Source organism: Cordyceps militaris (genome assembly GCF_000225605.1).
Source record: "Cordyceps militaris CM01 unplaced genomic scaffold CCM_S00002, whole genome shotgun sequence".
Classification (NCBI taxonomy): domain Eukaryota; kingdom Fungi; phylum Ascomycota; class Sordariomycetes; order Hypocreales; family Cordycipitaceae; genus Cordyceps; species Cordyceps militaris.
In genome coordinates, this window is record NW_006271970.1 from 2,949,314 (window position 1) to 2,971,221 (window position 21,908).

General features: G+C 56.0%; 8 protein-coding genes across 8 annotated transcripts; 5 read left to right on the forward strand and 3 right to left on the reverse strand.

Moving 5' to 3' along the window:
• Positions 1-13: 13 nt before the first annotated feature.
• Positions 14-2,329, reverse strand: CCM_02857 (acetylornithine deacetylase; the record flags this gene model as incomplete). The annotated part of the gene is made up of 2 exons (XM_006668009.1): positions 14-1,678; positions 1,733-2,329. The coding sequence occupies 2 exons, from the start codon at positions 2,327-2,329 to the stop codon at positions 14-16; spliced, it is 2,262 nt and encodes a 753-aa protein (XP_006668072.1).
• Positions 2,330-4,988: 2,659 nt separating this feature from the next.
• On the forward strand, positions 4,989-6,854 carry CCM_02858 (homeobox and C2H2 transcription factor, putative; the record flags this gene model as incomplete). Its single annotated transcript, XM_006668010.1, has 1 exon — positions 4,989-6,854. One exon carries the CDS (start codon positions 4,989-4,991, stop codon positions 6,852-6,854), a length of 1,866 nt encoding a protein of 621 aa, XP_006668073.1.
• Positions 6,855-7,064: 210 nt separating this feature from the next.
• CCM_02859 (O-methyltransferase) lies at positions 7,065-7,852 on the reverse strand (the record flags this gene model as incomplete). The annotated part of the gene is made up of 2 exons (XM_006668011.1): positions 7,065-7,270; positions 7,354-7,852. The coding sequence occupies 2 exons, from the start codon at positions 7,850-7,852 to the stop codon at positions 7,065-7,067; spliced, it is 705 nt and encodes a 234-aa protein (XP_006668074.1).
• Positions 7,853-9,120: 1,268 nt separating this feature from the next.
• Positions 9,121-11,342, forward strand: CCM_02860 (siderochrome-iron transporter MirC; the record flags this gene model as incomplete). Its single annotated transcript, XM_006668012.1, has 3 exons — positions 9,121-9,632; positions 9,715-10,035; positions 10,175-11,342. 3 exons carry the CDS (start codon positions 9,121-9,123, stop codon positions 11,340-11,342), a joined length of 2,001 nt encoding a protein of 666 aa, XP_006668075.1.
• A 170-nt stretch (positions 11,343-11,512) lies between these two features.
• CCM_02861 (zinc alcohol dehydrogenase) lies at positions 11,513-13,481 on the reverse strand (the record flags this gene model as incomplete). The annotated part of the gene is made up of 5 exons (XM_006668013.1): positions 11,513-11,940; positions 12,032-12,788; positions 12,841-12,926; positions 12,994-13,177; positions 13,248-13,481. The coding sequence occupies 5 exons, from the start codon at positions 13,479-13,481 to the stop codon at positions 11,513-11,515; spliced, it is 1,689 nt and encodes a 562-aa protein (XP_006668076.1).
• A 666-nt stretch (positions 13,482-14,147) lies between these two features.
• Positions 14,148-16,164, forward strand: CCM_02862 (sodium/chloride dependent neurotransmitter transporter, putative; the record flags this gene model as incomplete). Its single annotated transcript, XM_006668014.1, has 2 exons — positions 14,148-15,725; positions 15,769-16,164. The coding sequence occupies 2 exons, from the start codon at positions 14,148-14,150 to the stop codon at positions 16,162-16,164; spliced, it is 1,974 nt and encodes a 657-aa protein (XP_006668077.1).
• A 617-nt stretch (positions 16,165-16,781) lies between these two features.
• Positions 16,782-17,729, forward strand: CCM_02863 (iron sulfur assembly protein 1; the record flags this gene model as incomplete). The annotated part of the gene is made up of 3 exons (XM_006668015.1): positions 16,782-17,478; positions 17,535-17,566; positions 17,712-17,729. 3 exons carry the CDS (start codon positions 16,782-16,784, stop codon positions 17,727-17,729), a joined length of 747 nt encoding a protein of 248 aa, XP_006668078.1.
• Positions 17,730-19,375: 1,646 nt separating this feature from the next.
• On the forward strand, positions 19,376-20,658 carry CCM_02864 (NAD binding Rossmann fold oxidoreductase, putative; the record flags this gene model as incomplete). The annotated part of the gene is made up of 2 exons (XM_006668016.1): positions 19,376-19,416; positions 19,614-20,658. The coding sequence occupies 2 exons, from the start codon at positions 19,376-19,378 to the stop codon at positions 20,656-20,658; spliced, it is 1,086 nt and encodes a 361-aa protein (XP_006668079.1).
• Positions 20,659-21,908: the final 1,250 nt, after the last annotated feature.

Below are 21,908 nucleotides of genomic sequence, written 5' to 3' on the forward strand. Positions count from 1 at the left end.
CCGCGAAGCAAAATCAAGCACAAAATTCCTCCGCGATTTGCGTGAGGACTTGCGTCGTTTGCAAGATAGACTCAGTGTAGACAAACTCCTCTTTGGCATGAAATCCTTCACCGCGCGGCCCGAAGAGAATCGTCGGGATACCGGCGTCCAGCAACAGCGCCGAGTCTGTCCAGTACGGAGCACCCGCAATCTTGGGCTTACTGCGTGTGACGCTCTCAGTGTGCTTCCGGACCAGTTGGGTCAGAGGAGCGTCCTCTGCCATGTGGAAAGGTGGTCGATCAAATGTGACTCGGAGGTCATACTGGAAGCCGGGAGTAGTGGCTGCGATCCGATCCAGTATATCCCGTATCTCGCGCTCCACAGTCGCTGGGCTTTCGTCGGCGACGGTTCTCCGCTCTAGTGTGATTGTGCATTTGGCGGGATACGACGACACCTCCTCGCCGCCCTGTATGAGGGACGCATGCGCGCTGGGCGGCCCGACGACCGGGTCGGCCTCCCTCTGCTGGAGCTGTTGCGAGTAGCGATCAAGCTCGACCAGTACATAGCCCGACTTGGAAATGGCGTCGTATCCCAAGTCCGGACGTGAACCGTGCGCGGCCACGCCGTGGACATGAATCTCGAGCCACACGAAGCCCTTGTGCGCGCGGGTAATGGCCATGTCGGTGCATTCGCTGACAATGGCGGCATCGGCTCTCCAGCCGGCGTCGAGCACATTGACGGTCCCTAGGCTCTCGAATTCTTCGTCGGCAACGGCTGTGACGACGACATCGCCAGCCAGTTGCCGTCTTTTGATGTTGGCTGCCGTGACCATTTGCGCCGCCAGACCAGACTTCATGTCAGCAGAGCCACGCCCGTACAGCTTCCCATCTTGAATTCTGGGATTCAGGGGATTGTCTTCATATCCCAGCAGAGTCACAGTGTCCATGTGGCCGTTAAGCAAAAGGCGCTTGCCGTCTCCACGGCCCTTGACCACAGCGACGACAGACGGTCTCCCCTTGACCGGTTCTATCCAGTGAGCGTCAATATCGCGATACTCGAACCACGAGCAAACAAACTTGGCAATCTCCGTCTCGCCAGGACCGGGCTCGGAGCCAAGGGCCGGGTTGGCCGAGTTGATACGAACGAGGGCTTGTGTCAGGGCCACGGGGTCATCGTCAGCGACGTCATGGGGGATGTCGTACGACCGGAGTCCTTCTGTCGAGAGCAGCACGACCGTGGAGTTGCCGTCTAGACCCAGGGCTGCCTTGTCGTCCGAGGTCAGACGCCGCAAGCCAGCCAAGGCCGCAGCACCACAGGGCCCAGCCGCCACGCCCAGCTCGTGCAACGTCTCGCAGGCTGCGTGCGCTTCAAAGTCGGAGACGGTGGCGCTGACGTCGACGCCGTGTTGAAGGACCGGCCAGGACTGCTCTGATACTGTTGAACACTCCAAGCCGGCCATGATGGTGGGTGCGCTCAGAGCAGATGCTTCTTCGGCGCGGACAAGCCTCTTCCAGAGAGAGGCGGCCGTGTCTGGCTCCACAGCCATGACTTGGGAGGACGAAGTAGGTGTCTTGTAATGTGTCACGACAGAGTGGGCAAAGGAGCCGACGCCGACGGGTACAATGACCAAGTCTGGTGTCTGGCCAGCCAATTGCTCGTCAATTTCGTGCGTCATGGTTTCGTAGCCATCCACAATCCACTAGTATCACTGTTCAGTAGGGGCAAAAATTGGTGACGGGGTGGCAAGACTGACTTGAGGCACTTGTGTATATCCAGCGAAACTACAATCTTGGATGAGGAGACCCTGCGGGTGCTGTGAAGCAACAAAGGCTTCCTGCATGGCAACATCATAGTCTCGCTTCGACACAATGACATTGGCACCCTCTTCCCGAATCAGGTTGACAACCTCTTCCTTCATGCAATACGGGACATGAATCTCGGCGGCGATGCCAAACAGCGCCGCCATGCGCGCCACGGCCCTGCCATGGTTCCCGTCGGTGGCGGCGTAGAGCGTCAGCGGGGAGTTTGCCAGGGCCTGCTGAATGGCGTCAAAGGTGGTGCTGAGCGGCAGCTCGAGGCGTGCCGTCACAGCCCTGTAGGTGCCCCACGAGGCGCCGAGGATCTTGAAGGCGGGCAGGCCGCAGCGGTCGGCCTCGTTCTTGACGTAGACGGCGCCGACGCCCGCCGCGCGCGCGACCGAGGGCAGGCTGACGAGGGCTGTCGGTGCGTAGCCCGGAAACCGCTGATGGAACCGCGCAATGTCGGGCAGATCCTGGTTCGGTGGCGCGAACCAGTGCTTTGCCCGGGGATTGAAGTGCAGCGGGCGTCGGTGCGGGGAAGAAGGCGACATGATGGGGGGAGGAGGAAGAGGAGACGAGGAGGAGGAGGAGGGGGGAGGATAGGTAAGGGGTGGTCAGTGGTGTCAATTGGGAGAACACGGCGTCGAAAAGTAAGACCGGAGCGAGGCAATATTGATGGACGAGGAAAATTGGATTTTTCTACTTTTTTTCTTCCTCTTCTCTCAACATGGCAACATGGCTCCGGATGCCCGACTTTTAAGAATGCTTTGGTGCGCGCCCTCCATGTGTTTTTTTTGGTAGATTCGCAGCGCTTAGCAGCGCCCTCTAGTAACAGCTTGTTCCGCGCCCTCTGCTGGGTTGCGGTGTTTGTGTGGGCGCTGGTTGGGGGTATATAGAGAGGGCGAGCCCACGCCGTTTTCTTTTCCAATTTTTTTTTCTTTGGCTGCGAATGCTTCTGCACTATTTCTATCGTCTGCGGTGGTTTTGTGATACTGGTATTTCGGTATTTCCAGATCGTCGCCTCAGCCTCAAACGCCAGACCCTGGTCTACGCCTCTCATCGCTGGGGTCGCAGCCCGCGGACAGCTGCGGCAGTGTGTGCACTTTGTTGCCCCGATCCAGCGAAAATTAGTCAGGCGGAAGCGACAGGCAGTGTGGGATGGCTGGATGGATGGATGGGCACTGTCGGGCGTTGATGCATGAGTCACGACAAGGACGGTGGCTGGCTGCTGCAGAGGCTGACCAAACGGGTAACAAGGCGAGAACGACTCCAACAATTTGGATACTGGATACTGACGGCTCTTTGGATCCACGACAATGGACGCCGGTTCGACGTGCGAGCTGAAATGAAGACCTTGGAGCCCCCACGTGAATCTACCAATATACCTGCGGTTAGAGACTTGAGCTCCGTATCACATTTAGAACTACTGGGAAGCTTGATCAAGCACAGATTACGGACAGTACGAATAACCAAGGAAAGCTGCGACTCCATCATGGTGGCAGGCAAAGTCAGGCTGTGTACGGAGCGCTTGGCTACACAGCAGTGGCACATGATCTGAAGGGGGCAAACCGGCTACTTTATCAGTATTGATTGCCTATCCTATCATTCGCCTTTGGAGCAATGGTCGTCGCCAAAATGGTCGGCTTCTAGAAGAGAATGCCGATGACAAGCGCCGTCACCAAGACGCTGCGATGCTCGGCGAAGCCACTACGTAGCTTGACAACCTTCCGGCGGAGGGATGGGCAGGAGGACCGGGGGGCAGAGCAGCGATCGGCGACGGGGGAAATTCCCGGGCATTGCTTTGAACTGTTTGGGGCTGGTCTGGCAAGTGGCCCTCGACCGACGCCACGCATAGTGGTGATGAGACAGCGGCACGCCACACCAAACTCAGCGCGTAGCCGGCCGCCGACAAGACGTTCAACGGCCCGTGGCCTGCAGACCTCTGGGGCCGCATGGCGGTAGGCTTTTGTGGGAATTATGGGCATTATTTTGGACGACGGGCATGCGTGGCTGGCTGGCTGTCTGGTGTCTGGGCGCTGATAACTTTGCCGAGGCGGCATGATTGGAGGCGGCGCTGCCCCGGCTTGGGATGTATGCTTTCGCGAAGAAGGAGGGATTCCATTCGCCGTTTGACAGTTTGACAGAGGTATAGGGATGCTCACCGACCACCTTGTTGGTCTTATCATCAGGCGTAGCAAGGTTGTGTCGAGCTTCGGGTCCATGCCGAGCCGCCGACGGCTGGGGTAGTTGGGTGGTTTGGCTCGCGGGATTCGTGTTCCGCTAACTAGTTACGGAGTAACATACGGAGCATGTCCGTACGAAGTCGTTGTTTACTTATTCGTTGGCACCCTGCAGATAACGTTGACCAGGCCGATGCAGTGCATGAGGTCCGTCCTGTGCCTGTGCCGACTGGCAGCAAGGTTTACTGATACAAGTTAGCAGTCTCGGCGTCTGCGCTGGCCACAACCGGCACAACCGGTTACAGGGGGGGAGAGTACGCTAGGATCCGCTAAAGGCTGTGCACCATCCACTATAAACATGCGACGTGGGGTGCGTCCAGTGCAGAGGGACTACCTAGGTACTAACCTAGTACTAAATTAACGTACTTTGGTAGGTAATACAGTGGGTGATGTGTCTTGGGACGTCTTCTTTTTTGGTTCCTATGCTTGTGGTTGTTGTTAATAAACATGATCCGTCAATGAAGTGTATGGAAGAAGAAGATTCTGGAATCCATTTACTACCTACCTCCTACCTGATAAGACCTCCTCTATCAAGATAAGATAGCAGATAGGCCTCGTCAAGATAGGGTTGGCAGCACATAAACCCCGCCAAGACTGCGCTAAAACACACTCCTCTCGAGGCACGCATCCATCAAACTCACCACTGCCACTCCCACTGCCGCTCCCACCACCCACTCCCACCGACAGACCAGCATCTCCGATTAATTATTCACCAGGCAAACAGTGCTCCATCGTTCCTGCTTAATCCTTTTGGTCAGCAGTCTCTTTCCGTCCCCCCCCCCCCGCGGGCCGGGACCGGGCTCATCCACTTGCCTCGTACATACACCTACCTCCCTCTCACACCCAATCTTGCTTGGTGACCATGTAGGCATTTCAATTCTTTCATACCCTCCTCTCTCGCGCCTCATACTCGGAGACCTTGCCTCTCTTCGCCGGTGGCGATTTCATTCTTCCTCCCTTTTTTGCTGGGATGGACCCTCTGCGCGCCGACCACGACATCTTCTTTCCGTTCAGCGATGCCGGCGCCTCTGGTCCGGCCCCGGCCATGCCCGCCGCCCACCACGCCCTGCCTCACGACAGCAGCGACGCCCTGTTGCTGCCGCCGCACCTCTTGTCGGCTGACGACGACCTGGATCCCATGTTCCTGGACCCAACCTTTCCCAACAACACCGCGGACCTGAGCCACAACTTTGACACCGTCTTCTTCGCCGCCGACCCGGCCCTCCAGCTCGACATGGACCCGGCCGGCGGCGGCTTCCTCCCCGACGCCCCCGCCCCGGCCGACGACTGGAACCTGGCTATTGGCGCGACCGAGATGGCATCGCCTCCGCCCGGCCCGGCGGCGGCAGCGGTAGCCGCTGGCAATACCGCCATCATTGACGAATTCTTTGTCAAAAACGGTGCCTACCGCCCGCCCCAGCCCTGCCTGCAGTGCAAGCGCCAGCGCCTGCAGTGCCTGATTCTGCAGACCACCGACGCCAACCCCAACCCCATCACCTCGTGCTCCAGCTGCGTTGCCCTCTTCCGCGACTGCAGCCTGGCCGAGCGCGGCAAGCGCCAGGCCTCGAGCTTCGAGACGTCGCGCCCCGTCATCGGCCATCTCCACGGCGTCAGCGAGGAGAACGACCTCGGCGACCTCGACGAGGAGCAGCCGCCGACACAGGGTGCCATCCCGCTCGCCGTCGTCACGGCCAAGCGCGCGAGCACCCGCACGGCCAAGAAGACGCGCGCCTTGGCCCACTGGTTCGCCTCCCACCTCGACCACCCCTACCCCTCCGAGGACCAAAAGGCGGACCTGGCCAGCCAGTCCGGCCTGAGCCGGACACAGGTCATCAACTGGTTCGCCAACGCCCGTCGCCGGCACAGACTGTCGGCCCAGTCGCCCTACAACAACAGCAGCGGCAGCGCCAAGATGTTTCGCCACGGCTCGCCCATGCCGCGCTCCGCCCTCGATAGCATGTCGCCCATGGAGCGTTGGAGGAACTCACCGCCCAATGACGAGCCTGCGTCTGCCTCGTCGATTGAACGGGCTCTGAACCGATCGCCGCTAGAAGCCTCGGACTATTTTGGCAGCTACGGCAGCGGGAGGGACGGTTCCGCCTCGTCGGCCAGCGGCGACTCTGGCACCTACCGTCGCTGGTCGTTCCACAGGGCGTCCTCGACCAGTTTTGGTGGCTCGGCACATTCGCAGCAGTCATCGGGTGACTTTCGATTTGTGCCCTACTCGGCCAACAACTCGGTCGACGGAGACTCCATTGGAAACAAGAGCCCGACTGTGGGCACGCGCAGGAAGAACACGACGTTCCAGTGCACCTTTTGCCTGCAAAGCTTCCGCAAGCGATACGACTGGGTGCGGCACGAGCGGTCCATCCACCTGCCCGGCCTCGATTCGTGGATCTGCCGGGTGCCGCTGCCGCCGGACCAGTCGTTTCTCGTGTGGCGCGTGAACCAGACGCACCCGGAGTGCATCTTTTGCGGCGCGCCGTCGCCGACGCACGACCACATCCAGTCGCACGAGTTCCAGACGTGCGCGGAGCGGCCGGCGTCGGAGCGGACGTTTACGCGCAAAGACCACCTGTGGCAGCACCTGCACAAGTTTCATCACTGCAAGAAGTGGGAGGGTTGGAAGCCGGACCTGGCGCTGCTCCAGCACAAGCAGGACAGGCTGCAGAGCCGGTGCGGCTTCTGCAACGTGACGATGAGCAGCTGGGAGGAGAGGGCGCAGCACCTGGCCTCGCACTTTCGACGGGGGGCGACGATGACGGAGTGGTCGGGGGGTCCGGGCATTCGGTTGCCGTCGGAGGAGAAGGCGATTGGCAAGGGGAAGAGTGGATGACGATGTGGGATGAATGCTGGGGAATAAAGTCCTTGGATGAATGATGGGATACAAAGATACAAGAACCTTGAATGAATGATGGCATACAGAGATACAACGATACCAAACTAATACAACTTGCAGTGCTATATATAGTATTTGACGACTTTTTGAGACGTAGTCTTGTTGTCTAATATGGCTGAAGAAGACAAATCATAAAACACATATAGTTTAGTTGTTGGGCAGATAGACGCAAAACTCCAATCCCTGGCTGAATGGCAACGTCATGGTGATGAAGCCGCTCTCCGGATTACGCATATAGGTCAGCATCTCGTCGTATCCTTCCGACACGGCCGTGTTGTCGGCAATGACAATGGCGCCGCGGCGCATCTTTTGCTGCACAATCTTGAGCGTGGGCAGAGCCATTTCGGTCCAGACTAGAACAAGGGGTCGTGCCGTGTTAGCCAGCGCGCGTTCTGCCCGCCCAAGCAAAGAGCGGGACCGAGTTTTTCTTTCTTACTATCCAGCAGCAAAAGATCGACCTCGTCAAGGTCCTCCTTGAGCGTCTCCCGCAGGTCCCCCTCGCGGAGGTCAATGGCACCGGTGACGCGGTCGCCGCACTGGGCCCAGTACTCTCGTGCGCGCGCGGCCTTGGTCGGCTCGTGCTCGGTCGCGACGACGCGAGGCTTCTTGCCACCGGCGGCGGCGGCAGCGTTGGCGGCGGCGGCGAGGGCCAGGTAGATGGTGCTGACGCCAAACGAGGTGCCTGCCTCGACAATGGTGCGGGCGTCGGTGGCGCGGCACAGGGCGTACACGTACTGGCACTTGTCGCGGTCGAGGGCGATGAACTTGTCGCGCACGGCCGTCTTGTTGGCCGCGTCGCTGCTCGCGCCGACAAAGACGGACCGGTCCATGTCCTTTTCCTGCGCGAGGGACTCGGCGTGCAGACGGTCGAGCAGGGCGAGGATGTGCGGGGGGACGCCCTCCATGGGGTTCTGTGGGGGGCGTGAGGAGACCATTTTTTGTTCTTTTTATTGTCTTTGTTTGATGGAGGACTTTTCTGCGGCTTCAATAGAGTTTGAATTCCCGTTGTTGCTGGTTGATGGTGTAAGTGGAAAGTGAAGTGGTTGATTGCGGGGTTGACCGACGGACTTGGTCGGCTTCTCGCGCTACTTGTATACTGACCACGATGACTTGTGCCTTGCTTGTTCAATGCGATGAGCCGAGGATAAACTTTGCCTAGGGCGGAATTATTGCGCCCTCTCTGAACAGCTATAAGTGCCGTCTTTTCTACAATGGCGCCCTTTGCCAGTCAAACCCCGTACGGGCACAAGTCGGACATGGCACCGGTGCCGGGGCTGAAATTGCCGGGGCCGGGGTCTGGCCGGTTGTCAGCCGCTTGCTGTGGTGTGAATCATAATGCAGCGCCGGTCTCGGATTTAATTCAGCGTGCGGTCGACGACTGTAACTTTTTTCTTTGCAAGTTGGGACCGCAGCGGCTGCCGGCCTCGGCCATGCTTTATTCATGACCTGGTCTTGTCATGTCGGCCGTATCCTCCTTACGACAGCAGTTCTTTTATTTAAACTTTTAAAAATAAAAATAAAAAAAAGTCGCGAACTCATAACCTCCTCACCATCCGCCCCAATGTGGCACCTTTGCTTGGTTCGGTTCTCCGGCTGAAGCCGAGCAAGCACCTCGTTGGGCTGACTCCCGTGGGCCTAGGACAAAAGTTCCCGCATCCACTCACAAGGGTCTAAAACTCGTTGCTCATTTTTTTTAGCCTTGTTAGAATTAGGAAAGGTTCATTCGCCAGACCTGGAGTTTTGGTATATCCATAGCTCGAAAGCTTATCAGATCATCTGATAAGATGCCTGATGCCGCAGATGCTCCCCCGCCTCCCGCATGCCTCACTTTGCAAGGGGTGGCGTGTGTCTTCGTGGAACCATGTAATCTCCCAATCCAATTTCTAACCAACCGTTCACATGTTCCCTGTACTTTTGTTGCCTGGGTCGCCCCGTCCCTTTCGAGGAAGCCGTTGGCCGTGGCCATTTGTACACTGTACCTCGTAACGAACACTGCCAAGTCGGATATAAACGGCCACAGTACCCAGCACACACACAAATTGTTTACTCGCCGGGCCGGAATCATTTTTTGATACATGGGCGGGGTCAAGGATTAGGCACGTAGCCTTTTTTCTTTCTTCTTTCCCGTCGTCGTCGTCCTGTGGCCCGTCTCTCTTCTCTCCCCCCTCCCCGGAGCCTCTGGTCATTGTCATAGTACGCGAAAATGAATTATGCAAGTATGCAGATGGTGCCTTTTGCGTCGCCGGCGCCGCTGGTAGGGTCACTACGAACCGATGTGTCCCTCGCGAACCGCCGACAGCCGCGGCAGAAGAAGCAGAAGAAGCCGAAGCGGAAAGACACTCGTCACGTCGAGGCCGACGATGTCATTGCACCGGTTCCTCTGAGCGCCCGCGTAAGCGGCGCGAAACGGCTCTACGACGACGACGAAGACGAAGAGGACGACGATGTGAGTCTGTACGAGTTTGACAAGGATGCGGCGATACACCACCAGCAGGCAGCAGCAACCGCTGCGTCGCCGCCCGGCGTTGAAAAGATGCAGCACGTCACCCGCTCATGGACACCGACGACCGTGCTCATCGCCTGGGCAGGCATGATGCTGCTCGCCATTGCGCTCAGCCTCGACAGCCTGACGGTCCCGTCCTACCAGCCCTACGCGCTGTCCGAGTTCCAGTCGCATGCGATGCTTCCCGTCCTCGGCACGCTTCAAAGCATACTGTGAGTTTTTCTCCTTCTTTTCTTTTGTCCCCCCCCTCCCCCACACCCGCACAACACAGCCCAGCTCACCACCGCATCTCAGAAACGCGGCGGCCAAGCCCGTCGCCGCCAAGATTGCCGACGCCGCCGGCCGCGCCGAGGCGCTGAGCGTCTCGCTCGCGGTTGTTGTGCTGGGCCTCGTCGTCCACGCCGCGGCGCGGAACCTCGGCGCCATGACGGCCGGCCAGGTCTTCTACGCCACCGGCCAGGCGGGCGTCGTGTTTGTGCAGCAGGTTCTGGCCGCGGACACGACGACGCTGGCGAACCGCTCGCTGCTCGGCGCGCTGCTCGGCGCGCCGCCCGTCTTCACGGCCTGGGTGGGCGGCACCGTGGTCGAGGCCCTGGTGCCGGCTCATTGGCGCTGGTAAGTCGGGAATAACGGACCAAGAAGACTAATGTTTTACTGATTTTGTGATTGTGGAAAAAAAACAGGGGATATGCCATGTGGTAAGAGAGGCAACCCGACTGAACATCCTGAGCCCGGACTGATGACTCTGCGTTAGGGCGATTATCGTGCCTGTCGTGTCTATCCCGCTCCTCGTATCCATCTGGCGTCTCCAGATCACACGACCAAAGGTACCGGACGGGAGTGCCATGGATGGTTTCATCGCAAAGTGGGCGCAGGCAGATGTCCCCGGCCTCGTCTTGTTCGTATCCGGCCTCGTGCTGCTCCTGCTGCCCATGACACTCGCTGTCCGCTTCGACAGCGGCTGGACCTCGCCGCACATTCTCGCCATGCTCGTTGCCGGCACCGTGAGCTTCACCGGCTTCGTCTTGTACGAGATGCACGTGGCTCGCTACCCCATCTTGCCTGTCCGCCTCGCCAGGAGCCGGACCGTTGCGGCCGGGTGTCTGACCGAGGCGCTCGTCTTCCTGAGCTACTACATCTGGCAGCCGTACTTTTACTCGTTCCTGGTGGTCGTCCACGACTTGTCGCCAAAAGCGGCCACCAATATCCAGACGTCGCACGTCGTTTCTGCCGCCGTGGTCGGTCTCGCGGCGGCATTTGCGGTCAAGTACACAGGCAACTGCAAATGGGTGGTTGTCGCGGGCACCCTCGTCAAGCTGCTGGGCGGCGGGCTCATGATGCGGTACTCCAGCGCTGAGGCGACGCTGGCTCAGATAATCATAGGCCAGGTCATTGCTGGCGGAGGGTCTGGCATGATTAGCATTGTTGCGCAGACTGCTGTTCAGTCCGTCGCCAGCCACCAAGGCGAGTGTGAACCCTCAAACAAACTCGGGCGCCTACTGACATTATGTTTTCAAGATGTTGCCAACGTGACAATGTTATACGAAGCGGCCCGAGCCATTGGCGGCGCCATAGGAACCGCCATATCGGGCTCCATCTGGACGAGTGTACTGCTTGCCAAGCTGCAAGCACATCTCCCAGAGGCGTCCAAGTCCAACGCCGTTGATATTCAAAATTCGTTTACCCTCGCAATGTCTTTTGCCGTGGGTAGCCCCGAGCGCGTGGCCATTAACCAGAGCTACACCGAGGTCATGTATGTTTTGCTCGTTGCCTCTATCGCTTTTCTGGCTGTTTCATTCTTGGTGTCATTGGCCATGGAAGACGTCAAGTTGAAAGAAATCGACCGAGATGGTGCCCAAAGCGGTGTCATTGGCCGTATCAACTTTGGAGAATGGTTCAAGAAAAGGTTGGCAGGCAAATAAGCGAGAGAGTCTTGAGCTTGTCGCTGTCCTGCTCACTCCAGGGCTGCCTCAAAGGTTGTTGAATTTGACGGAGCAATAATACATGTACATTCACCTGGGACCAGATAACAGAAACATAAATGGTGAATTACGCACTACTACTAATAACATACCCCATACCACGCGTTCCTCTAAGCCTCGTCGTCTCCGAGCTCCGCATTCACCTTGACGAGGACCTTGCCGCGCGCATGCAGCCCGGCCAGGTGCGCATACGCGGCCTGCGCGTCCTCAAACGGCCAGACGCTGTCGCGCACGACGCGGACCTCGCCGCGGCCGAGCAGCCCGACGATGCGCTGCCTGTCTTCGAGCGTGGGCTCCATCATGGAGACGCCGCGCCAGAGCCGGCCGACGCCGCCGAGCCAGCGGCTCACCGGCCACCACTCGTTGAGCTTCATCTGCACGACGGCGCGCAGGAAGTGGGGGACCGCGAAGCTCGGCGGCTTGATGCCGGCCGACGAGTAGACGCCGCCGGGGACGAGGTACGCCGGCGAGCCGAGATAGAGGGACTGGTGTCCGAGCGTGTCGATGATGGCGTTGAAGGGTCGGTTCCCGAATACGTCTGTGAGATGGGCGGGGAGACGATCATGTTTCGTGTAGTCAATTACCTGGAGCGCATTATTAGCATCAACTTGGGACCCAAGCTTAATAACAGTGCGATGGGCAAGCTTTCTGTACCTCGTCTGCCCCGAGGCTTTTGACCAGCTCGACATTCTTCCCGCTGCATATGCCCGCGACGTACCCAGCGTCGCCGACAATATTGCGCACCATTTGCACCACCATGGTTCCGATGCCGCCGCTGGCCGCATTCACAAGCACCCGATCGCCCTCCTTGGCGCCAGACTCGTGCACCTGCTGCCACGCCGTCATGCCCGCCAGCAAGCAACCGGCCGCGTCGCCGAAGCTGACGCTGTCCGCCTTGCGCGCGACATACTTGGCCGGCACCGCGACGTACTCGGCCAGCGCGCCAGTGCCGGTGGCGAGGGCGTGGCTGGCCGACAGCATAGCAACGACCTTGACTCCTTTGCTGAAACGAAACGGCTTCGGCGTGGTGCTGCTGGTGCAGGTGCCGCTGCCAGCCGCTGGTGGTTCCGGATGCCACACGTCCTCGACGACGCCCGAGAGGTCCATTTCCGGAACGCACGTCTTGGTGCGCAGCATTTGTGGGATGAGCGTCATTTGAAAGATGGCGCCGACGTTGAGCCCGACAAAGGCCGTCTTGATGAGCACCCATTCCTCGGGTACGGGCGCATCGCGGGGCAGCGGCAGACGCGGCGGCAAAGTCGGCTTCTCGAGCGTGGTAAACTGTAATACGTTGGAGGGGTCGCCTCGTTCCGTAAAGACCCAGGCGCGCATGGTTGTTGTTGTCTCTGTCATGTTGTCACCGTGAATAGCTGTCATAACTGTCGTCTAGAAAAAAAGACAACGGCGTAGCTGGTAGCTGGTTGTCCTATATACATACCACACAAGGTGAGGCTGAGACGGGGCTAACATCTGGCCTCTTCCCAGAACGCCTCGTGGTTGCTTCAGCCGCCACGTTTTCTTCGTCTGTTCAATTAAAGTGCTCGATTAGGTATTCATTGTGAGTGGGCCGAATGTTTTGGCTGCGACAGACACCACAGGTCCGAGCTGGATACGAATCGGACTTGGCTAGGACAATCTAGGCTGGATTGCGGCGTTGCGGCCATCGAACTTCTCATCTGGGCATCGAAAGGCTTCCTCGATCCATTCAACTCCAGGCTTCCACGTTTGCATCTAGAAGGACAGCCTCGCCCGCCCGGGCTGCTTGCGGGCCAGAGCTGGAAAACTGTTCTTGGCATGGCGCGCCGCACCATAAATAAGAACGGCGCGTCAAGGCTGGGAACTAACGCAAGCTCCAGGACCATGATTCATGACGACGACAGTTGCTCCTTTCTTTTCCCCATTTGTACCTTGTCCATCGACGAGCGTTGCGTTGCCGCTCGCGGCTCTTTCAAAGCCGCAGCTCGATGCTGCCATGTTGCCGCAAAACTCGCCACAAGGAAGCAGGCCAAGGCACCACGCAAACATGCTCTGTCTAGCGCCTCGGCGTACCTGACTGTTGCCCCTATCACCGTGGTCCATTGTTTAGGCGTTGATTATGCTTATCCACATAAGCGTCTTGGCTGTTTGCCGCCGAGCGTGGCTGCCGATCCTTCACGACCAAGTGCAAAGGTATTTCCAGCGACAGGCCGACATGGTACCAGTAGTATACCAATATCCAGAATATACAGACTTTATGGGAAAATTCTGTCAATTGTATCAAAAAGATACAAGAGCAAATCGCTGCCTCTTCGCTAGCTCGCTCGACTTGCTGCTGAACTGCCCTACCAACACAGATAGACTTTCAGTCCATCAGTCATGGACTTTTGCCAAGATTGTTTCATGGAGCTTTCAACTTTCGACAAAACAGGGGCAGAAATGTCGCCTTACTGGCCCAGATATTGATCAATTGGATGAGGTCCTTGGTCAGAATATGCCCCTTTGCCAAGAAGCCTTCTCCGCTCCTTCCTTGCAGCTTCCCATGTCATCATCATCGGCCAAGACAGCCTTGTCCAGATGGCCGTTTCGCCTTAAAAAGGTCGCATGCCCCCGCGAAACCTCACGGCCTTGGACCAGTCTATCATTGTTTTTGTATCTCTTAACCTTGCCATATTTATAGAACGGCATTGAAGCGGTCCCTCCCGTCGACAACCCATGCGCCTCGTCTTCCGCCACCGACGCCTGCTTCCTTAGCAGCACCCAGCAATCATGGGCACCTTTGCCAAACTCGGCCACATCATCGCGCCCAAGAGCAGCCAGTCACCCGACGGCCGCGACCAATGGCCCTCGCGCGCCGCCTTCCTCCTCGCCTCCATGGGTGGCTGCGCCGGCATGGGAAACCTGCTGCGCTATCCCAGCCAGACCTTCAACAACCACGGCCTACAGTGGTTCATCCCGTACTTGATGTGCGTCTTCCTCATCGCCATTCCCGTCCTCGTTCTCGAAATCGCCATCGGCCAGGCCTATCGCGGAGGCTGCGTCGTCGCCTACAACAACATCAACCACCGTCTCAAGGGCACGGGGCTCTCGCTCATCTTTGTCGGAACCGTCGTTAGTCCGTATTTCGTGGTCAACTTGGCCTGGATCATGAAATACTTTCGCCATTCCTTTCAGAGCCCCCTTCCATGGACGGGCCGCAGCGACGAGTTTTATATGCAGGATGTCGTGGCCAATGTCGACCCGATTCCAGGCGCCTTTTCCGCTGACGGATCATCCGTCACACAGTACGTCCAGTACCCTGGCGTGGCTGTCATTGGCGAGACCGTTGGCTGGGCCATTTTCACCTGGTTTCTAGTTTGGGTTTCCATTTTTCGCGGTGTCGGCTTGACGGGCCGCGTCGTCTACTTCACAATGGGTCTTCCAATCGTCGTCACTTTTATCCTCATCGGCCGTTCTCTCTCGCTCGACAATGCCGCACGCGGTGTTCGATACTTTTATGCTACCTGGAACGGCAGCCAGCTGGCCAAAGGCACCATCTGGCAGACGGCATGCGGCCAGGTCTTCTTCTCAACCGGCGTTGGTTTCGGCTATTTCACGTCCTACGCATCCTACAACCAAAAGTACTCCAACGCCGTCATGGATTCCATCATGATTGTTAGCAGCAACGTCTTGTTTGAAAATGTCGCGGCCTTTATCGTCTATGGCGTAATAGGCTTCCTCGGTATCGTACCTGGTGGAGGAGAGCGACTCGGCAGTTTCGTTGTGGGCTTCATTACGCTGCCCACAGCCGTCACGCAGATGCCCGGTGCCAACTTTTGGGCCGTCATGCTCTTCTTCACTCTCATGGTTCTTGGATATAGCTCAGCGTTTGCCATGGTCGATGCTATCGTCACCTTGATCATGGATGCGCACCCGCGTTTCAACCGGGCTTGGGTAGTCACTGCCGTCGTCATTACATTCTTTTGCCTGACCCTGCCGTACTGCACCGAGTTTGGGTTCTATTTGCTCGACGGCGTGGATCGATGGATCAACGACGTGGGCCTAGTATTTGTCGTCTGGGCTGAATGCGTCACATCAACCACCTTGTATCGTTGGCGAGACGTTGTCGGCCAAGTCGGCCTGCCGGCTTTCCTGACCTTCAATGGAGGCTTCTTCGGAGGCATGGTGCTTGGCGTTACCATTGCCCAGGCTGTGTCTCCGGTCGCTGGTGCAGGTGTAGGTTTTGGGATTTTCCTCGCGGGTCTGGTTGGAGCGGTGCTGCTGGGAAAGACGCCAGATGCAGCAGCTCCAAAGTTGTGGAACAAGAGCGTCGTGAGCTCGCGCATCTGGTTTATTGCGTTTTACTCGGTACGTATGCTGTATAGCCAAATGACATGACAATGCTAATCAGGGGATGCAGGGCAATCAGCTTCGTCGGGATTTGAACGAGATTGTCGGGCAAGGTAGAAACTGGAAGATTCCCGCATTCTGGGCACCGCTGGTTCGCTACATTGCAGCGCCGACATTGTCGATTGTGTACAGCTTCTCATACCCGTCCTTCTATGAGCTGCGAAACGATCCGCTTCATATATTCGGGTTTGCAGTTGGTCACATTGCTCTAGTACTCATCGGCGCCGGTTTCATTGCGCCGCGCTGGTTCGACATGTTGATTCCACCGCCGCGACGTAACGAGGGTCATCATGACTTTGGAGCCAATGCTTTGGTCCCTGCTGACGATGTAGCATCGACTAGCAGTGTGGAAGCTGGAAATAGCAGCGATCAAGAAGCGAAGAAGCGCAGTGTCTAGAGAAGTGGCACTATCAATGAAGTGAGATGACAAAAACAGGTGATGGATCATGCGGCCTGAGAAGTGGTCTGCAGGAGAATCCACGTGGCGTGACTAGAGTTTGTGGGGGCAAGCTTAATAAAGCAGGTGGCGTAGACACTGAGCTTGAGTTGGCTGGCAAATGACGTGGTTAGAGTTTTCTTGCTGCCACAAATAATTACTTCTTGATGGTTGCTGGTGATTGTGAATGATTGTTGATGTACGTTGATGGACACCTCTATACACGGTGACCATTTATGAACCCTACAAGGTTTACGTATGAGCTTGAAGTTGCCACGAAAAATGACTACTAATCCCTGCGCTTTGATTGGCTCGGCCGAAGACGGAGGTCCACTTTGCAAAAGCCGCTGAGCCGAGCACTGAAGAGAGCCCTGTACAGCGCTGAGAGGTGCACATGTACCTCATTACTAACCGCTTGTACCTACTCAACTACTCTCTCCGACCACTGCCGAGTTCCCAACCAAGTTCCATCATCAACATAATTTTGCAATCGACAACCAACGAACGACATGCGCCAGCCTTGCTCATAATCCCTTCCTTGAATTGATAGCAGCCCATTCTCCTATGGTCCAGCTGCCATGAACGCCCACGTCTTCCTCGGTCGTGTCGCCGCCGCCCGCCACGCCACCTCCCGCCTGGCCATCCGACAATTCTCAACGTCGAGGTTCGCGTGCGCCGCCTACCACTCCTACTCCCTGCCCACGCCGCGCTCCTCCGCCGACGCCCGCCCCGACGAGCTCGTCGAAACCTCTATTGCCTACCCCGAGGCCCTGCCCAGGGTCCACGAGACGCGGCCGCCGCCATCCTCGCCTGCGTCGCCCACACCTGCCGCTGCGCCATCACAACCACCGGCACAAGCCGCCGCCGCGCCGGCATCATCACCATCGCCGATGGCGCAGCAGCAACCTGTAACTGCTGCTGCGCCCGCTCTCGAGAAGCAGCCACAAAAGGCCAAGCCCACGAGGCCGCGATCGAAGCTGCGGCCGCGCAAGGCGGCCATGAAGCTGACGCCCGCCGCCGTCGAGCAGCTGCGTAACCTGCTGGACCAGCCCGAGCCCAAGCTCATCAAGGTCGGCGTGCGCAATCGCGGCTGTAGCGGACTGGCGTACCACTTGGAATTCGTCGACAAGCCCGGCGCCTTTGACGAAACGGTCGAGCAGGACGGCGTCAGGGTCCTCATTGACAGCAAGGCGCTTTTTAGCATTATTGGCAGCGAGATGGACTGGGCAGAGGACAAGCTGAGCCAGCGATTTGTTTTCAGAAACCCAAACATCAGTAAGTGCTACTGGGACATCGACTTTCTTGACGACTGCGTACTAACTGCGCAACAGAGGAAGAATGTGGCTGTGGCGAGTCTTTTATGGTATAGAAGATGCCGGAGTCGATTGACTACTGTATATTTATCATCGACCTTCGCGAAATCGATGCTTGAGCGATCCAATATATGAATCGCATTGAGCATGACGATATACCGCTACTCAAGCGATGGTGCTAGCAGGGGACGATAGCAGTGGAAGAACCATTAAACGGCGTAATGAGGCGTTATTTTGACTATTGGCATATCATTATTCATCTTAGATCATGCACCGAATACATTTCATATTTATATTCCTATTCCTATCTATATCGGCCCTTCAATAAAACTTGTGCGCCCGCAATGCAAGACACCAGAGCATGCTACATGAAGAAGAGTCCCGGCAACACGTCCAACAGGAGCTCCATCTGGAGCGCTGCTACACACGGGAAAAAGCACAGCTGCAAATTGTCGGCTCGCTTTCAGGTGTGCTGCCTGGTCCATGTCGCGTACTCGTACGTCATGCTCTCCACGTGGTGGCCGAGCCGGAGCAACGACTTGCATATGATTTCTTGGTGTTGTTTGGCTCGTTGAATGGGTTGAATGGGACGATAGATATGCCCATCATTTACAGCGGCCAGCCGGTAAACTTGTCCAAACAATCTTGCGATGCCTGCTCCGGCTCCCAGATGCCTCGCAGCGAGGTCACGAGTCTGAGGGTAAGTCCTCTGGGAAATGTTATTCCTTCCGCCGCTTCTCCCACCAATAGGAAGACCCCATCGTCTAGAAATAGATATCTCTAACAGCTCCGTCCGTCACAGCGGTGCACATTTCCTACCTAGGGATGCACAAGTCAAAAATTACGAAATTCAGCTTTTCCGACGCAAAGGGTGCGGTGACTTGTGTACTGATCCGTTTCCTTTTTGCACCACGTCATCTGGAAGCCAGCTTACATGTTTCTTGTTGAATCTATGTCTTGGGGGCTGAAAGGTACCGCATGGTATAAGAGAAGTTGACTATGCCGGAGAAATTCACCAGTCGATCCTGGCGATAGGCGATTGGGTTCATGCCCCCAGACTGGATACCTGTACCTACTGTGTGCTGCGGAGGGCCCAGAATAGGAAATGGCAGCAGAGCGGTCTTCGTCCCGTCGAGGAGGGTTCTCCTGTCTGCCCACCGGTGGCTGTTCGGCGAGTGAGTCAAAGATTCGAAACCAGGCGGACAGACGGTCAAGGCGAATTCCAGTACACTATATCACTCAACGATTGGACATCAAAGTCGCCAAAGTGTCGTATATTGTCCGTTGTCGCTGAGTGGCAGCGGGTCTGCACACCCACTGTCGAGAGTTTGTAGAGTGAAAGAGTCGGCCCGTTTCTGCGCTAAAGGCGCCGCAACGAGCCACTGGAGCCATTTTTTATAGTCCACTTTCTAGGTACCTCTAGTACAGGTAAGGACTGCACTGCGATTTCAGGATGTATGTACAGCGAAAGGGCTCAGTGGGGGTGTCTGTTGGGGGTTACAATGGGCCCTGCAGATCTGGAAGCTGCTGTAAACGTGGTCGAGGTGGCAAGCCAAGGTACTTGGAAAATCTAAGAGTTATATGATATAACTAGTCTAACCGAGATATTTTACCTAGAAATTTGCTTTCATGGCGATTGCGTGGTGGTTTTCATGTACACTCACGGCCCGCTGTACGAGCGCCAGCGACAACGCCTCCACTGCGTACAGCGGTGACGTTTCCGTCGTCATAAGTCGCGACAAGCTTTTTACCTCTCTGTGGCCATCTGAAGCTTCGTATATAGGGGAGACTATCTCCCTACTCTTTAAAATCCTCTCATCAACGTAATTACACGTTGCAAAACACCGTACACAGACAAAATGGCTACCAAGACCTTCAACGTCGGCGTCATTGGATATGGGTAAGTCAACCGCGACAGCATCCCACCACAACCCCTCCTCCTCCCCCTCCCCTCCACCATCCTCCCAGAGTCGCATCACGGACTGCTCAGCAACAGCTAGCCAGTGCCCCCTTCACAGCATTCATCCTCACACCAGACCATCCAAGTTTTCGAAATATATCCCTCATTCCCAGCAATGGCTAACCCGCGCCGCCCAGCATGTCCGCCAAGGTCTTCCACATCCCCTTTATCACCACGACACCGCAGTTCAAGCTACACGCCATCGTCCAGCGCAGCCCCAAGGACGGCAACTCGGCGCCGGCCGACCACCCAGCGGCGAAGCACTACACCGATGCGCAGCAACTCCTCGCCGACGCCGCCGTCGACGTCATCGTCGTCACCACGCCGCCCGACTCGCACTTTGCGCTGACAAAGGCCGCGCTCGAGGCCGGCAAGCACGTCCTGACGGAGAAGCCGTTTGTGCCGACGTCGGCCGAGGCCGACGAGCTGATTCGCCTCGCGCGCGCGCACGACCGCCTCATCTGCGTGTACCAGAACCGCCGCTGGGACTCCGACTTCCTCGCGGTGCGGCACCTGCTGGCGCAGGGCACCCTCGGCCGCGTCCTCGAGTTCAACACGCACTTTGACCGCTACAAGGCCGCCGCCGCCACCAACTGGAAGGGCGCGCTGGGCATCCCGCAGGGCGGCAGCGCGCTGTTTGACCTCGGTACGCACCTCGTGGACCAGGCCTACGCGCTCTTTGGCCTGCCGCAGTCGGTCCACGGCCGCCTGCAGTCCCAGCGCGCCGGCCAGCCCGACTTCTTCAACCCCGACGCCGTCGTCGCCGAGCTCACCTACCCGGACGGCAAGCTCGTCCACGTCCGCATCAGCGCGCTGAGCGCCGAAATCGACCAGCTGCGCTTCTGGGTCCGCGGTGACAAGGGCAGCTTCCGCAAGCTCGGCCTCGACCCGCAGGAGGACCAGCTGAAGGCCGGTGGCAAGCCCTCCGATAAGGGTTTCGGTAAGGATAAGCCGGAGAGCATGCGCCTGACGGTGGTGGACGCGGACGGCAAGGCCTCGGTCGCCCCGGTCCCCGACCTGAAGCCTGAGACGTACACGACCTTTTACCACGCCTTTGGCAAGGCGGTCGAGTCTGGCAAGGAGGCAGACGTGCCTGTCAAGGCCACCGAGGCCCGCGACGTCCTCCGCATCCTTGAGGGTATCCTCGAGAGCGCCAAGTCGGGCAAGGATGTCACCTTTTAATTTAAATATCGAGGCCGCAGATCGTTCGATGGGAGGGCAAAGCGTCAATATTGTACATGATCTGAGTAAATTATGAGTATTATTTTGAAGAGACGAATTTCAAAGTTCAATTGTCGAAAGCAAAGTGCTTTTCATTTGGCTCAATGGTTGCTGCTGCGCAACGATGACAGATTGCACGGTAGAGAGTTGGTGTCTGTGTGGTCGCATCTTCAGGACTTCCAGCGCGCTCTATGGTCGCCGCAAGGATGCAACGAGCGACCGTTTTTACTGGCCGCAAATGCTGTCATGATGACGAACAAAGAAGCAGATGGTACGCTAGCGGACGCTGCGATATATTGGCAATTGCCGGCGGAAATACTTGTTCAACCTGTATGTGGACGCTCTGCGGCCGCAATCCCCTGTCTCCTGTGACACCGCAATCATGACGCTAAGGTACGGCAGCCTATAGGTAAGTTATCGCCAAATCCCAATTCACACCTAGTATACAGTTAGATATAAAATAATATATATATAAGTAGGCTATTATATTTTTTAGATATATATTATTCTTATAATAAATATAGGTTATTCTTATATCTAAATATAGCTACTTTACTTAATATATTTTAGTTTTACTTTATATAATATATTATATAAACCTTTCCTCTTTCTTTTTAGCTATTAATTCTATTAGTCCCCCCCCCCCTTTCTTATATATATATATATATATATACCTTTATATATAGTTAAATATATATACCTTATTATATATATATACTAATCTAAGTTTTTATAACTAGATTAGTTTTATATATTCTTATATATTCTTATATTATTTTTATACTAATTTATATTATTAATAATAACCTTTATATACCCTTATATACTCTTATACTATATTAAGTAAAGTTATTACTATTTTAAAGAAGATATTACTTATAATATATACTATAACTTTAAAACTTAAGGTATATATTATTCTATACTATCTTATATATATAATACTTATAATACTAATTATATAAAATATAGCTTAAGTATATACTTATATTAAAAATAGTATTTAATTAAGTATATAAACTTATAATCCTTAAAACCTTAATTAAATACCTATAAGTCTATAAAGTAGTATTTAAATAACTTTATAAAATAGTTTAAAAAGGTATAATTAGTTATAAATAGTATTATAATAACTATAGTTATTTTATAAAATATATACTATTTATATAGCTTTCTAAAGGCTATACTAACTATTACTATAACTAATATAC